The 17731-nt window shown below is 34.4% G+C and overlaps 1 protein-coding gene across 1 annotated transcript in view; it reads right to left on the bottom strand.

The window, feature by feature from the left end:
* Positions 1–17731, bottom strand: part of LOC149804592 (gephyrin-like) — a 164669-nt gene that overhangs the window by 48417 nt on the left and 98521 nt on the right. The window contains exons 12-14 of the mRNA XM_089941991.1: positions 10073–10251; positions 6755–6908; positions 3163–3284 (exon numbers count right to left, since the gene is read on the bottom strand). Of these exons, the coding sequence (XP_089798117.1) occupies positions 3163–3284; positions 6755–6908; positions 10073–10251 (455 nt within the window). The remainder of the gene's footprint in view (positions 1–3162; positions 3285–6754; positions 6909–10072; positions 10252–17731) is intronic.

The following is a 17731-nucleotide window of genomic DNA, read 5'->3' as shown; positions in this document are numbered from 1 at the left end:
CGTAAATGCTCTAGCCTACAATCGATATACTTCTCATGTTCTGATATTTTGATTGTTTAATGGTTAAACACCGTAAATGCTCTAGCCTACAATCGATATACTTCTCATGTTCTGATATTTTGATTGTTTAATGGTTAAACACCGTAAATGCTCTAGCCTACAATCGATATACTTCTCATGTTCTGATATTTTGATTGTTTAATGGTTAAACACCGTAAATGCTCTAGCCTACAATCGATATACTTCTCATGTTCTGATATTTTGATTGTTTAATGGTTAAACACTGTAAATACTCTAGCCTACAATCGATATACTTCTCATGTTCTGATATTTTGATTGTTTAATGGTTAAACACTGTAAATACTCTAGCCTACAATCGATATACTTCTCATGTTCTGATATTTTGATTGTTTAATGGTTAAACACTGTAAATACTCTAGCCTACAATCGATATACTTCTCATGTTCTGATATTTTGATTGTTTAATGGTTAAACACTGTAAATACCCAAGCCTACAATCGATATACTTCTCATGTTCTGATATTTTGATTGTTTAATGGTTAAACACTGTAAATACTCTAGCCTACAATCGATATACTTCTCATGTACTGATATTCTGATTGTTTGTCAATCTGCCAGAGTGAGTTCCTCGTTTTGGAATTTCAAGATTTTGCAAGATACTATGAGAGCATTATTTTCAGGTATTGTGAGACTGGTCTACTATGGGTTACTTTCATGTGCTCTGCATTGGTCATAAAACACAATGATGTCACAAGTACAGTTTGACAATTCACCCATAATGATATGGTTCACTTGTATATTTTACTATTATACTATTATTGTTGAAGCTATGAATTATTTCGTTAGAATCAAAATAATCTAATCAATTATTTTATTCTCTTGACTGTGACAAAGTGAATTGCAAATTAATGTTTTTCATGAAAAATGATGTTTTAAACAGAAAAACACATCTGTGCACAGTGAGTATGTTTAACAATTCACTTGTGTCATGATCAAGCAGCTTGAGAATTATCAAATATAACTGTGTCAGGATCAAGGAGCTTGAGAATTATCAAATATAACTGTGTCAAGACCAAGGAACTTGAGAATTATCAAATATAACTGTGTCAAGATCAAGGAACTTGAGAATTATCAAATATAACTGTGTCAAGATCAAGGAACTTGAGAATTATCAAATATAACTGTTTCAAGATCAAGGAGCTTGAGAATTATCAAATATAACTGTATCAAGACCAAGGAACTTGAGAATTATCAAATATAACTGTGTCAGGATCAAGGAGCTTGAGAATTATAAAATATAACTGTGTCAGGATCAAGGAGCTTGAGAATTATCAAATATAACTGTGTCAGGATCAAGGAACTTGAGAATTATCAAATATAACTGTGTCCAGATCAAGGAGCTTGAGAATTATCAAATATAACTGTGTCAAGACCAAGGAACTTGAGAATTATCAAATATAACTGTGTCAGGATCAAGGAGCTTAAGAATTATCAAATATAACTGTGTCAAGATCAAGGAACTTGAGAATTATCAAATATAACTGTGTCAAGATCAAGGAGCTTGAGAATTATCAAATATAACTGTGTCAGGATGAAGGAGCTTGAGAATTATCAAATATAACTGTGTCAAGATCAAGGAACTTGAGAATTATCAAATATAACTGTGTCAGGATCAAGGAGCTTGAGAATTATCAAATATAACTGTGTCAAGATCAAGGAGCTTGAGAATTATCAAATATAACTGTGTCAAGATCAAGGAACTTGAGAGAATTATCAAATATAACTGTATCAGGATCAAGGAGCTTGAGAATTATCAAATATAACTGTGTCAAGATCAAGGAACTTGAGAATTATCAAATATAACTGTGTCAGGATCAAGGAACTTGAGAATTATCAAATATAACTGTGTCAAGATCAAGGAACTTGAGAATTATCAAATATAACTGTGTCAAGATCAAGGAACTTGAGAATTATCAAATATAACTGTGTCAAGACCAAGGAACTTGAGAATTATCAAATATAACTGTGTCAGGATCAAGGAGCTTAAGAATTATCAAATATAACTGTGTCAAGATCAAGGAACTTGAGAATTATCAAATATAACTGTGTCAAGATCAAGGAACTTGAGAATTATCAAATATAACTGTGTCAAGATCAAGGAGCTTGAGAATTATCAAATATAACTGTGTCAGGATCAAGGAACTTGAGAGAATTATCAAATATAACTGTATCAGGATCAAGGAGCTTGAGAATTATCAAATATAACTGTGTCAAGATCAAGGAACTTGAGAATTATCAAATATAACTGTGTCAGGATCAAGGAACTTGAGAATTATCAAATATAACTGTGTCAAGATCAAGGAACTTGAGAATTATCAAATATAACTGTGTCAAGGTCAAGGAACTTGAGAATTATCAAATATAACTGTATCAAGACCAAGGAACTTGAGAATTATCAAATATAACTGTGTCAGGATCAAGGAGCTTGAGAATTATCAAATATAACTGTGTCAGGATCAAGGAACTTGAGAATTATCAAATATAACTGTATCAGGATCAAGGAACTTGAGAATTATCAAATATAACTGTGTCAAGATCAAGGAACTTGAGAATTATCAAATATAACTGTGTCAAGATCAAGGAACTTGAGAATTATCAAATATAACTGTGTCAGGATCAAGGAACTTGAGAGAATTATCAAATATAACTGTATCAGGATCAAGGAGCTTGAGAATTATCAAATATAACTTGTCAAGATCAAGGAACTTGAGAATTATCAAATATAACTGTGTCAGGATCAAGGAACTTGAGAATTATCAAATATAACTGTGTCAGGATCAAGGAACTTGAGAATTATCAAATATAACTGTGTCAAGATCAAGGAACTTGAGAATTATCAAATATAACTGTGTCAAGACCAAGGAACTTGAGAATTATCAAATATAACTGTGTCAGGATCAAGGAACTTGAGAATTATCAAATATAACTGTGTCAAGATCAAGGAACTTGAGAATTATCAAATATAACTGTGTCAGGATCAAGGAACTTGAGAATTGTCAAATATAACTGTGTCAAGATCAAGGAACTTGAGAATTATCAAATATAACTGTTATGCAAAAACATGTATCATCCCTTATTTACCTATCTTTTGCAATCCCAAGATCCAAGCATGCATAGCGATGTTCCTGCATCTGAGCTAATAATGTACCCCTATTGCTGTCATAGATCTTCCCATCTTGCAATGGTTGCCCTGGTTCAAGCAACTGGAAAGAAAATTAGAAAAACTGACCTAAATGCAAACTTAAAAGAAAAATTGAAGGATGGACAGATAGATGGATGAATGTATGGATAGATTGATGGACGAACAAAGGTAGCAGTACATGCCTCTACAACATTTGTTGTGGAATGCCCTACAACATTTGTTGTGGAGCTTAATAGTTAAAAATGTTGTCATTAGTCAACAAAATATATCTTTACCATCTATTTGTATATGCAGTATAGACATATATACCAATTTAAGTAAAAATCTATGTTTTGGGCACAAACACAAAAAGTGATGTCCACGAAAAAGTAGAATTTGCAGTGTTTTTTGTTTTTATACATAAACTACAGTACACCACTCCCTCGATAACTCGCACCCTGATAACTCGCGAACCCACTTATAACGCGGTGTCAGGCATGGATCCCATTTTTTTAACTGAAAATACCCCAAAAAATCATCCTGATTTGTTGAACTTGAAGAAAAACGCGATAAAAAATGGTAATGGAAACTTTGATGTATCGCTTGTTTTATTTTTGAAAACGGTAGATAGGACCTGGAAATTTTAATAAACACTATGAAATATCAAATTTAAAAATAATTCATACAATTTTTTACATTTTCTTTCCAAACAACATTCCAAGTACACCGCAATTAACGATATGTAAGGAAATTTTGATCAATGAAAATGTCACTTACGCCGAGTGGAGGCAGTACTTTAATAAATAAATACAAATTAAATAATTTTTTTATCAACTGAAGTTTGTGTTCTAGTTCCATCTTTTAGTTCCTTTTATGTGTAATCATCATAAGTGCAATGTGTCCTCTTTTAATTAAACGTAAAATGCATCAATCTACCGTAACAGCTATGTCCGCGAGCATTTCTCTGAGAACCTAATTAAGTGCCGACCGTGTTTTGATAACTGACTTGCGGAAGTATTTGTTGTATTGTTGCACTGAATTAAAAGCTGGCCTCCTTTATATTATCATGTTAATTATGTCTTTTGAATAAAAAAAGGAGGTGGAATAAAAGAAGTTAAAAGGCACAAAAATCGGACTAACTTAAAATCTAGCGGCCTCGGTCATATGTCAGGTGAACTCACTTCATTTGATCAATCGAACACTGTAATAAACGTTATTGTGTATGTAACAGAAACTACCTTAAATTAACCGACTCTTTCATAACTGATCAAAGATAACAAGGCAAAGCAAAAAGAATACTTCGTAAAATAAAGAGCTTGATTTCACAGATCTGGACCATTGTGAGCAAGCGAGTTTCAGAGAATTCTTGAACTGGCATTTAGAGATATCTTCAGGGATGATAAGAAATTTCATTATTACTTCCAATGAAATCACGACATTAACATTGTACTAACTGAACAATAAAAAATCAAGTTTTGACGTAGATGTGTCACATAATAAATGTCGCGTGTTTTTGAAAAAAAAGGAATCTTGTTTGGTGGTGTATCAACAGTTAGTCTAGTTCCCAAATTGTGGACTACTGATTTTGGCAAGATACTACTAAATACCACTAAGGGAACCAGAGTCATCAAGAAAACAAAAAGCAGTAACGTAATACACAGATTTTTCGCGTACACATGATGGTTGTTCAAACTAGTTGGAACGATCTTTCATATGTTGGATATTTTGAGAGAAAAAAAATGTTATTTAAACAGAATAATGAACAACTTCATTAGAAAAAGCGCATTATTAAAAATTATTATCGACGTGATTGTAAAATGAGGATTCAGTCATTAAACAGCCCAGTTCCCTAATGCCGCCCCCCTCCCCCACAGTTTTCTCGATGTCAAAGCGATTTTTTTCAATTTTTGGAGGTCCCTCGGTAACTCGCACCTCGTTTATAGTGCAGTCTATGTTTGTGGACCCTGTTGTGCGCAAGTTGTCAAAGGAGAGGTGTATGTTGTAAGTGAATCTTTACCATTTTACCGAATATGTCTCACTAGATTTTAAATGCAAATTTGGAACTTCAAAGAAATAAATACATTAACCGAATTACTAACTTAACTATTATATTTTAAAGCACCATTCATACTCACTTACAAGTCAATGTTCTTTTACTGAAAATTCTATTCATATAAAGTAAGGGTCATCTTATAAGCATGAAAAAATCTGATAAATCTTGGGGTAATATAATAACAGTATTTCTAACATAATGTAATTTCAAATATTTGTATGTTTTCATACCACTATTCCCATCCAAAATTGCATACATGGTGTGCACTGTGTTTATCTGATCCATTACATAATTCATTATATAATGCATGTGTCTACATTCATTTGAATCTTAATTATGTCAAAATATTATTATATTACTCACCACAAAGTGAAGTGACTATCAATGGGTGTCAACTAGTATGCAAGTCGGAACAACCCGTATTTGTATTAGATTTTGTGTTTTGCTGTGTAAACACTGTGTTTGATGCAATAAAAGTTTTGATTTATATATGGCTTTTTATAGCCAGATCTAATTCCAAGGTAAAATTTCTGGCATTATCTGCCAGTGCAAATCCCTTAGCTTGTAACGGCAGGGCCTGCTTTGCTTTCCCAGTTGACAATCATTTGATTGAGTCGCAAATTTGATGCTTGTAAAGGCAGGGCCTGCTTTGCTTTCCCAGTTGACAATCATTTGACTGAGTCGCAAATTTGATGCTTTTTCAAAGCCACGTATAGTCAAAAATCAGTTAACAATTTATTTTAACTTCATCTGATCACGCCACACAAATGACATGTGTTCATTTGTGGCGTATCCTTTCAATAGATTTTGTAGAATGTATTCTCAAGTGCTTTCTCCAAATAAGCACCCACATACATTAAAAACAAAAAGTCAGAGTTCAATAATGTTTATGATGACCAGAAAGAATTCTTGGACTTTGTACCAGATGACATTAGACAGTGACCTTTACAGGAAATTGTGGACTTGGCTTTTGTTGTTTATTTGTAGGATGTATGGGATTAATTGCATTATGGGATATTGTGTATCAGATCATTTTGGACTGTTATTTTTATACCAGTATGTGACCTATAATTGAATTTATGTAGATAAATTTTAAAACTTATGGATTTCCATGGATTTTATTAAAGATGGGCAAAATGGAAGTTGTCAGTGTATCTGTGACACATTACACTCAGTTATATAACTGAATTTATCTTACACTGGTATTGTCTCTAATTTTTCCATTTATGACTAACTAACAATATATCTATCCGGTTTGGCTTGTTTATTTTTCCAAAGTGCCACTCTGACTCAATGGCAAGTAACCCCTTATGGACAGATTTGATTTACAAAGTACAGCTTAACTTATATGAAGATCAAACAGAAATTAGCTTTTGGAGTCCTAAAACAAGAAGGGGGTTGACTTAATAGTCAAGTTGGCTTATAATTGAGTATGCATGGTATTTATTTTGTAAATTGAGTCTTTAATATGATGTAAGGATGAACTGTTAGAACCAAACCTCATTTCCTGTAGACATGACTCCTACAACTGGTTGTCTAAAACACTTGACCTCTGCTACCCCTACTGTTGCCAGGATTCCAATTTCTGAGGGGCCCAATCTCTGACCCTTGGCTAACACCTTCTCCCCCTTCAGTATGTCTGACCCAATGGGGCTGTAGGAAAATAAAGAAATATAAAAAGAAAAGAATGCATCTCACATATTTCTAGGTTTTATCACTATACATCTGACCACCATATTACTGCAGTCAGAAAGATGAATAATTGTAAAATCTTATGTGTGACAGCTAAACGTTAGTAGTGTAACACTATAGATCAATATAATAGTAAAATCAAACATCTCTGAGCAAATGGTGTAACACTACACATCAATAATAGTAAAATCATATGTGTGATATATAAAAGTTACTAGCGTTACACTACAAATCAACAGAATAGTAAAATCAAATGTGTAACATGTATGAGCGAATGGTGTAACACTACAGATCAATAATAGTAAAATCTTATGTGTGGCATCTAAAAGTTAGTGGTGTAATGCTATAGACCAATAACAGCAAAATCATATGTGTAACATGTAAAAGTGAATGGTGTAACACTACAAATCAACAGAATAGTAAAATCATATGTGTGACATCTCAATGTCATAACACTACATATATATCAGTATATTAATATTGGTACCAATTTGTTTATATCCATATTTTCACCCTGAACTAACTCTTAGATTGGTTGTGGAACTATAGATATCACACTTATGTAAAATATTGAAAAAACTCTTTTCTTCAGCCACTCTGACTGAAACAACTGGCTGAACAGTTCTGAGAAAAACCAAAATAATATGAACACATGAGAAAACAAACCCAGCTGAGATAAGTATTCATTGTATTTTTTATTGTTTCTAAACAAAATATTATCAATAACAAAGTAAGAGGAAAAAACCTATGAAATAGTGCATGTTGTTCAACATGGCAGCATCTGATTCAGAGAAATCTTTTGGTTTACAATTTCAGTATCATCTATATTATATAAAAGACACTTAATTAGTTTTCATCTGTGCTAGTTTTATTTGAGTCTCTCTGTTTCTGTCACATTACAAGGCAATTGCACATTTGGCTGCCACATAAAGCGACGTGCAGTATTCAACATAATTATGATTGTGATGATGATAGTGTACACCAAAGGCCAAAAATAAAACAATAAATGTGTTTCCTATTGCACTGGTTTTAAAATAAGGATAGGCAGGTCCTTTTTAGTAAACTTTATATATATTTAATATGATATTTTTTGTTTTTTTACGTTGGGGGAAAAAGTGCTAGGGTTAGCAATGAGAAACTGTGACAGTTGGCCAACCAGGAAACACATCTCTTTTTGCCTAATATTTCAGTGGGCTAAAATTACATCTATTCAGTTTAACTCTATAAGATGCATGTCATATCCTGCATATGAAAATCGGACAGATTCTGTTCAGTTTCTGTCATGCAATACTAGGATCATAATTCCAGAAGTTGGGGTTAAAAAAGTTTTCCCAAGATCACAGCCAACCAGTAAAGATAATACTGAACAATCATTTCATGAGATTATTTGGACCAATCAGAATCACATAAAGTCATATGTAACATGCTGCGATATAAAAAATATGAAACTGCACCTACTATAGGAAAACTATACTGACTCTGTGATAATTCTTATGGTGTCAAGTTTAGCTATTCAATAACTCCTCAGGGTATTTTTACTTTATTGAAAGCTAGCTTGATATGCATAAAGCTGACTTCTCTCATGCTGATGGCATTTTTTGTTCTCTTTTACTTTAATATGCACCCTGATTAAAAATATAGCATGCAATATTAAGAATATTAATGGTGCCATTTGAACTTGCTTATAAGTCGAGTCCATCTTCAAACAAATAAACCCTGATGTGCGGTTGCATGATCCAGGTCTATGCTGTTTATTTTACTGATTAGATTTAACAACTACATAGACCCAGATCTGCCAGTATATTTTGCAACAGTTGATGGCTCATGATAACCTTTTCAACTTTAAATGATTTGTATTCTACTATGTACTTTGTAAAAATCTAAATACCAATACTAAATAAAAAATGCTAACATACTGAAATTCTTCATTTACATGTACATAACTGAGATTTTGTGAATAATTAAAATCATTCAAATGATTACCCAGCTGTAAAAATGCACTTGATATACTCATTTAATGACCTTTTCACTAACAATGACCTTGACTTTTAACCTAAGGGCCTGACTACTGCATGATAAAGTGTGGACCTGGATAAAGTTCAAACTATCTTTTGGAGTTCAAAAGTTACTGCCTGGCAAAGGAAACACCAGACATTATCACTTGCTATGATCTTGACATTATGGAATGGGTATAACTGTCAATATGTGAGACACTCTCATGTCAAGATATATTAAAGGTTAAAGTTCAATTAAATACTGTATCTTAACTGATCTCAAAACCTGTACATGGAAAAAGGCAACTGATTTATTGTCCCTTGTCAACACCTTAACCATCAGGAAGGTTGTGTGGCTATGGCATGACACACTGTATATACAACTGGTTAAAATTTCATTAGTTCAAAGTTATATTTTGAATAAGGACACAAACCATACTGGCATTTTCCCTTCCTGTGACCTTCAAACTGAGACAGGTGCTATGAATATGATATACAACACACAGTTGGTACATGGTATATAATTGGATAGAGTTTCATTAGCGTATCTTTGTTGGTTCAAAAGTGATACTCCTGAAAATTATACAAGTTACAAAATTAAATTTTTCTTGACCTTTAGGCAGGGTGTGTGGCTATGGTACACAACAAACCACCTAGTAATGATGTAAATATAGACATATAGACAAAGTTTCACTAAAAGATCTTCAGTGGTTAAAATGTTATGATATGTATCGAAACATTATATTTTCCTTGTCATGACCTTGAAAACCATGCAGTTACAATATACACCTGGGAAAAGGTACATGAAAATTCACCAATTATGACAAAGCAAATTTTAAAAGACAAATGAATGGACAGACAGATGGATACATAGAGGGACAGATGGATGGATATACAGATAAATAAACACAATCCCTTAACATAATCTGCCCAATTTAATGCAGTTGTATAAACAATAAAGTTAATTTTTTAAAAATATTTCCTGTATGTCCTGTCTTACAATATATGTCTACATAACATAAATAAAAATTAAAAATAATGCACCACAGCCATAACTCTAATAAAACCACTGGAAGAGAACCAAAGATTGTGTGAGAATTTAATGAAGTTAAAATCTGTCTGGATTTTTACCGTATGTCTTGTCCTACAGTGGGTGCCTTCATAATCTTTATCTCCAACTCAGTCTGTCCCCCATCCCCTGCCCTGAGTAAAAGTGTATCCTCCACCTGTACAACTGCATCAGCTCCCTTGGGGACAGGTGCCCCTGTGTTGATTCTGATGCAGTAACCCTCAACCACTTCACAACAAGGCTGAAAAAGTTGTTCAACATATATCACACCATGTCACAGGAAACTAGAAATAAATATATTAATACATGTAATTTTCCCTTTGATAAAAGCCTTTGATTTAACATAAGTTGTGGCAAATACAGGTAGTCACTGTGGCAGCCATGTTGCAGGTCACATCTTTATCATTTTCATGTAGGTCTGACACCATTTTGCACCAAGTTGAAAACTCCAGAACGATGTGACAGACTGTTCTAAATAAGAAGCAAGAACAATACTTTTAAGAAGGCCACCATGTTGGAGGTCAGATTTACACCATGTTGGAGATCAGATCTACACCATGTTGGAGGTCAAATCTACACCATGTTGGAGGTCACATCTACACCGTGTTGGAGGTCAGATCTACACCATGTTGGAGGTCAAATCTACACCATGTTGGAGGTCACATCTACACCATGTTGGAGGTCAAATCTAAACCATGTTGGAGGTCACATCTACACCATGTTGGAGGTCGCATCTAAACCACGTTGGAGGTCAGATCTACACCATGTTGGAGGTCACATCTACACCATGTTGAAGCTCAGATCTATACCATGTTGAAGCTCAGATCAACACCATGATCTTGTAGGACCAATTACATAATTACATGAAAGGTTTCAGTGAAAACCCAATGCCACCATTTTCATTCAAGATGAATATCAATAAAACAATTATTAGGAAGTTTTTTAAGTGAAAATGCCAAGTCCATATAAAGTAACTATAATACTTTTTAGACATCTTATAAGAAGTTCTTATGTAATTTTTCCATGTAAATACGATAATCCATTCAACACGAGTAGTGAAAGCAATATTTTCAAGACAGCCACCAAGCTGGAGACTTTTAAAATTGCAGCTAGGTAACCATGTTGGAAGTCAAATCATTTCAATATAAAGCCAACAAAATATTATTATAAAATTCTGAGTGAAAACCTTATATCAATCTGATCATCCATTCAGGATCTGTAGTGAAATCAAAATTTTCAAGATAGCCATCATGATGGTTATACTGAAGACCAATTAGGCATCACTTTCCTTTAGGACCAATAATAATAAAAATTATTTTCATAAAATTTGTTGTTCTGAATAATTAGTAGCAGCAACATTTTCAAGATGGCTACCATGGCAACCATACTGCAGGTGAGATTGGGCAATTTTCATTTAGGAACCACTACACATCATAAAGAGCCTTTCAGTGAAAATCCTATGCTATGACAATCCATTTAGAAGTAGAAGTGATAGCAATATTGTTATGATGGGACAGCCATTATGTGGGTCAGTTTGGCACCATTTTCATTTAAAACCATGTTTTACTGAAAACCAGTGTTGATGTCATCATCATACATTCAAAAGAATCAGTAGTGAGAATACTTGAAGATGACTGCTGTGATAGCCATATTGGATTACTGACACATAATTTTATATAACAACCATCTTGACATCAGGAGGAAACTTTGTCAGGTTTTTAATTCTTGCACATAGATGAGTAGCAATAACAATCAACTGTAAATGAAGACATGATACCAGACAACAGGTGATGTGTGACCATCTGACAAGCGTCTGATCTTTAACTAGTTGGACTTGTAACGGTAGTGAGTACATTATGCTGTGACATCTCTTTTGGCATCAAAATGCTAAAGTACAAAAAGGCCTTCATAAAAAGTTACCTATTTACCTGTGTATAATGTACACTCAAATGTAAAAGTACAAAAAGCCCTTCATAAAAAGTTACCTATTTACCTGTGTATAATGTACACTCAAATGTAAAAGTACAAAAAGCCCTTCATAAAAAGTTACCTATTTACCTGTGTGTAATGTACACTCAAATGTAAAAGTACAAAAAGCCCTTCCTAGAAAGTTACATATTTACCTGTGTATAATGTACACTCAAATGTAAAAGTACAAAAAGCCCTTCATAAAAAGTTACCTATTTACCTGTGTGTAATGTACACTCAAATGCAAAAGTACAACAAACCCTTCATAAAAATTTACCATTTACCTGTGTATAATGTAAACTCAAATGCAAAAGTACAAGCTCTTCATAAAATGTTTCCTATTTACCTGTGTATTATGTTCACTCAAATGCAAAGCCATAGAACCAGACCTGTTACTGCATCTGATTCACCATTGAATTATGCAATAAGAAATATCAGTCTGAGGTTAAAGTGCTAAATATTACACCCCCATGCAGATCTTGTACAATAACAGGTGATAATACTGAAAACACCACATTTAAGACATCACAGTAGAAACATCAGCAATGAACTCAGGTTATCTGAAACTAAATTGTTCGTAAAACATGTTTTTCTGAAACATAAATTGTAATGTTCTTTATTTATAAAATCATGGTAAAATTCATGCACTTAGTTTCTCATTCTTTTGATTAATGTTCATAGCAGTGTCTAATGCTCCAAATTTCGTAATTTCACCTTTACATTTCCCCAGTTCTAGATGAGCGGACATGGGCAGTAGAAATACTCAGTCTGTTCCCATCAAGACGATTCCACAAGTGCTCCACAATGTCAGGCATTCTACTGCTCAGCTCATTTTCACATCCATTCTGTGATTCCAATGATTTTGGCTCACTGATCATCTAGACCTGCTGGCAGATGAGCCCAGAATATTGCCTCTGAGGAGGGACCTGCTTTTGCAACATAGGGGCTCTTTTCTGCACAACAGCTCACAAATTCTCCACCTTCACACCTGGCTCATCTTGAGTGATCTATCTGTCAGGAAAAGTTTTCAGGCAAAGTTGCCAAGTACATCATTCAGGCCAGGAGACACTCCATGTCTTAGGTCTGTGAGGCTAATTGGAGAATCTTTTGCAATTGGTGCAGCAGAAAATGCATTAATCTTCTCTGTCCCTCTATGAGAACAGAGGCTGATTTTCTTCTATTCCTATTCAAAGAGTGGGAAAGTGCTAAGTTTCTGCTATTAAGGGCTATGGGATAGCCCAATCCAGCATGCTTAAATTTTCAGATGCCACTGCCAGTGGATTGGATCCTCATATTTGCAATCAGGTATTTTGAGCTACAGAGACCAGTGTCTTGCTCACTAATATCCTAATCAGATCACTCACACATGTTGTGGTCTTTGACAAAACCACTCTCTGAACCCTTGGATGAAGCTTCTTACAACAACCTTAACTGTAAGACTGTTTTCCTGCTCTCCTTTGCCTCTGCAAGACAAAGAAACAAATGTCATACTGTGTCTGCAAAAGAAAGTTGTTTATGGTACAAGGGCAGTTATGAGTTAGTTTCTCACATTTGCCAACCAGATTTTTTAAAATATGTAGCAAACCAGCTTCCTTATGTAGACATGGGCATGAGACACAAATCCTGAGGTAGTAAGTTTACCATCTTAACAGAGGACCAGATATCTTCATCCTCTACTGCCTTTGTTGACAGGTGGGATAAGGCATGGGGCCTGAAAGGGGGAGGAGGCACCATTTCAGCCTGTTCTTCAGCAAACATTTTAGCGTCCACTGAGACTAATAGGATGTCTTCATTCTGCCCAAGTTCCTGGGAGGAAGGACTTTGTGACCCTGTGTCTCCCTGATGTGAAGTGACCTTGGGTTAGGTGAGCCTTGTTCTATAACTCCTCACCCAGAGCAAGGGTACTGTCTCCAGTGGCAGAGTTTTCTGGAGGACAAGACTGCTTCTTGACCTTCTTTGAGTCCATGGGAAGACTGCCCACCCAACTTTTTTGTCTTTTCTTAGGCAAATGATGTCAGGCTTTGACCCACAACATCATCCCTGCTATGAAGCCAAAGCCTTGATGCCCAAGGTGGAACATATTTGAAGGACAATTCACTTCCCAGAAATGGCTTTTCCTGCAACCCATAGACATTATGAAGGGATCATAACAAGGGGGCAGATGCTGATCTGATCCCCTACCATAGTCTGGTGCAAGTTTGCCAACTTCCAGCTGCAAGGTGTTCATCTGTATTCTAGTATTAGGGAAGTCTTAAAGAAATCCTTGTCCCTGGACTTAAGGGGCTCCAATGATTTCTAATATTTGAAGACTGGAAACCCATCAGGTGACTCTGATCTACAGGAGAGACCCTCCTCTAGATTATATATTTCACCTTCCAGGGTGGTTTCATCCACCTGATGCCATCACTGTTCTTTTGAATCTGAGGTGATGCTCCTTTCTCAAAGGGGAGTGTCTCTCTCTCCCTCTGCCATTACTGGGATGCAAGAGGGTGCAACTCCCCTTCCTGGGGGGTGTGCATGACTTGCTCAAGAATTTCCTTCCTTGGGAGGGACTCCGGATGTAACCCTAAAAGGCACTTATGGGTTTGGAATAAGTGTCATGGGTCCAAGGGCCTTTTATGTCTCTGTAGAGATTGATTCCATATACTCCTGGGATCAACCTTCTATCCTAAAGAGTTAGTCTTTTTCATTATTTGTATTAATCAAAGGGATGCAGAGAAGGGTCCAGTGTGTTCAAGGAGATGAGAAGGAAGAATGCATCTTTATCAGGTGTAACAGTCAACACATACACAGACACATAGACAGACACAGACACACACACACATACACATAAGCAAAACCTATTTGGTGAATAGCTCAGTGCAAAAACTTAACCACAGCCAGAAAAAACACGAAATGTAGGTTACAGTGACCTTATTGTGTGCAAAATGTGATCTAAATGCAAAAACTTAACCAAGAATGTACACCCAATGTACATGTATGTACAAAGTTAGCCCCTCCCCCCCCTTTGAAAGGTTACTATGAAACCCAATCCAAACTGATACTTAGGACATAGGAAGAATAAATACTTGTGATTCAGTAAAGCTGTACATATGTATATGGTTTAATCTGTGTGAGATTAGGTGAAAACCATTTCTTGTACTCAAATGCAGACTGGACTTAAAACTCTGACTTTTCAGTGACTGATATCAATGTTCTGACCAATAAGACATCAGCATTTGAGTTGAGTCATAGTTTGAGTGTCTAATTCAACTCAACAATCATTCATTTCATGTCAACAATCATTCATTTCATGTTGACAATCATTTATGTCAACAATAATTCATTTCATGTCAACAATCATTAATTTCATGGCAACAATCATTCATGTCAACAATCATTCATTTCATGTCAACAATCATTCATTTCATGTCAACAATCATTCATGTCAACAATCATTCATTTCATGTCAACAATCATTCATTTCATGTCAACAATCATTCATGTCAACAATCATTCATTTCATGTCAACAATCATTCATTTCATGTCAACAATCATTCATGTCAACAATCATTCATTTCATGTCAACAAATATCACTGCTGCCTAAGACCATGATCACTATTATATAATTTTTGCTCAAAGCATTTGTTTAGGTTCCAAGTAAATACAATTAGTGCAGCTTACTGGATTCCTGTTTGAGGCTGGAAGATGTGAAAATCCTCTTCCAATTTATGACATCACAAGAGACTGAACCAGTCTATCTACTGTAAATTCATTTATTATGGTTTTACCAAAAGTTACATTTTGGTTGGATTAAATTCATAGAAAGGAACTGTACTGGCATTGTGGTTGGTATGCCAGACTCACAACCATAAGGGTGCAAATTAAAATCTTATAATTACCAGTAGATCAGTCTGGGCAGTGGATCAGACAGTCTGGGTTGGATACCATCATCATGTGTTCTTGGGCAATGCACTAATTCAATTGACTCGGCACTAAATAACTTTTTGTACTGCTGTGCCATAAACCAGGAAAACCATAGAAAACATTATTTTTATGGATATTATCTTTAACAAATGGATTACTATTCAGTACGTCTTTTCATTGAAGTTTCTAGCAACCATTGTATCATAAAAATTTCATTAAAAAAAAGATGAATTCACAGTAATACATCAACCTATGAAGTCATTTTCTAGAGTAAATATTATCTCCTGGGAAATGTTGGTGATTAATTTACATAATATCCAGAAGTTAGTCATAAAGTGCTAAATTCTGATATTACAGGGAAAGCCCCACCAAAATAATCATTTAAACAGACAAATGTGCAAAACATTAACAACAACAAAATTCTTCGGTACATGTTTATAAAGCAAAATGTATGATAACAAATGATAGGTGAACTTTTAGGTCAACATTTCAGATCAGTTCCATCTCCTATCTGTGTAAGTGTTTTGTTTTTACAGGATTTTGTTTGCAGGTTTATGTGTAGTCTTCGTGTAATAACATAGATTCCATTATTTAAATGTACTTTTTCCTCTGAAATGTATATACAGTGAAACTTCTTTATTGAAGTAAATCTGAAACCCCATCCCCTTGCAACCCTCCCTCCACTGTGCCTCTACCTCATCCACACCTGGTCACATATTCCAATCCTAACAAGTCCAATCTAATGCAATGAATACCTCTGTGTCATCTCCAACAGTGTCTGGTTCAGGGACATTTTAAAGTGTAACAATTAGGAACTAGTTTTGGAAATCATCTGGAGATATATCTTTCATGGACAATCTTAATTTTGCAAACTTGCATAATAGTTAAGTCACTTGTAACTTGAAAATTTAAATGGTTTAAATAGCATGTTTGCTGAACTGCAATGTTCAAGAGAAGCAAAACCCTGAGTATGCTTTTTAGATTCCTAGCATCAATTTTTGGAGTCTGTGAATGTAAAAAGTCAAAAACAATGAAGGACAAAAGATAATAAATGGTGAATCTACTCCCCTATTCCAAAACCCACAATTTCCAAAAACATTTCCGGCCAATACAATAACTAAGATCATCAGTCTTCATAAAATTATCTGCATCTTTCTCAACTCTTTATCTCTGCCAGGATTTTTAACCTAATTAGTCTAATCAAATGGTTTCTTGCCATGTAGACACTGTTTTTGCACTGAGAAACTACATTATAAGTACCAGTCCATCATACTGGTTTTTAATTTTCTCCCAATATGTCTATATTAAAAATGACAGTTCAAATTGTATCTCATAAATTTTATTTTCCACGATTTTCATAAATATAATGAATGCAGATAATTTTCACCAAAAATTAGTAATAATTCCAAAAATCCTGAATATTTGCATCTCAATATATTATTTGCACCTGGTTTGTACAAAATAACAAAAGACAATATTAGCTTGCATTATATACATACTTTTTATGTTTACTGTACAATTTCTTCCCAAAAAAGAAACTGTAATCAATATAGAGTGTGACCCAGCAATAGCATGCTCCGTTATAACACAAATTTGAATATAACATGGTCATGGCGTGGCTCCTGAAATTTAATATGCATGTATTTTTCTCACACATGAAACAAAAATTCTTTCTGAAAAGTATGAAAAAACCATACAAAGTCTGATATCATTTGGGGGAAGAGATCACACATGAATAATACAAGACGATCATGGCATGGCTACTGACATTTTACATGAAAAGAAATAGGTTATTCTTCTTAAAAGTATGAAGAATAAAGTGTAAAAAGTTTATTCTAGGATTGT

Source organism: Sinohyriopsis cumingii, chromosome 2, assembly GCF_028554795.1.
Source record: "Sinohyriopsis cumingii isolate HCF-2022 chromosome 2, ASM2855479v2, whole genome shotgun sequence".
In the NCBI taxonomy this organism is placed as follows: Eukaryota; Metazoa; Mollusca; class Bivalvia; order Unionida; family Unionidae; genus Sinohyriopsis; species Sinohyriopsis cumingii.
Note: the sequence above shows the minus strand (reverse complement) of the source record. Positions and strands in the feature narration are given on the sequence as shown.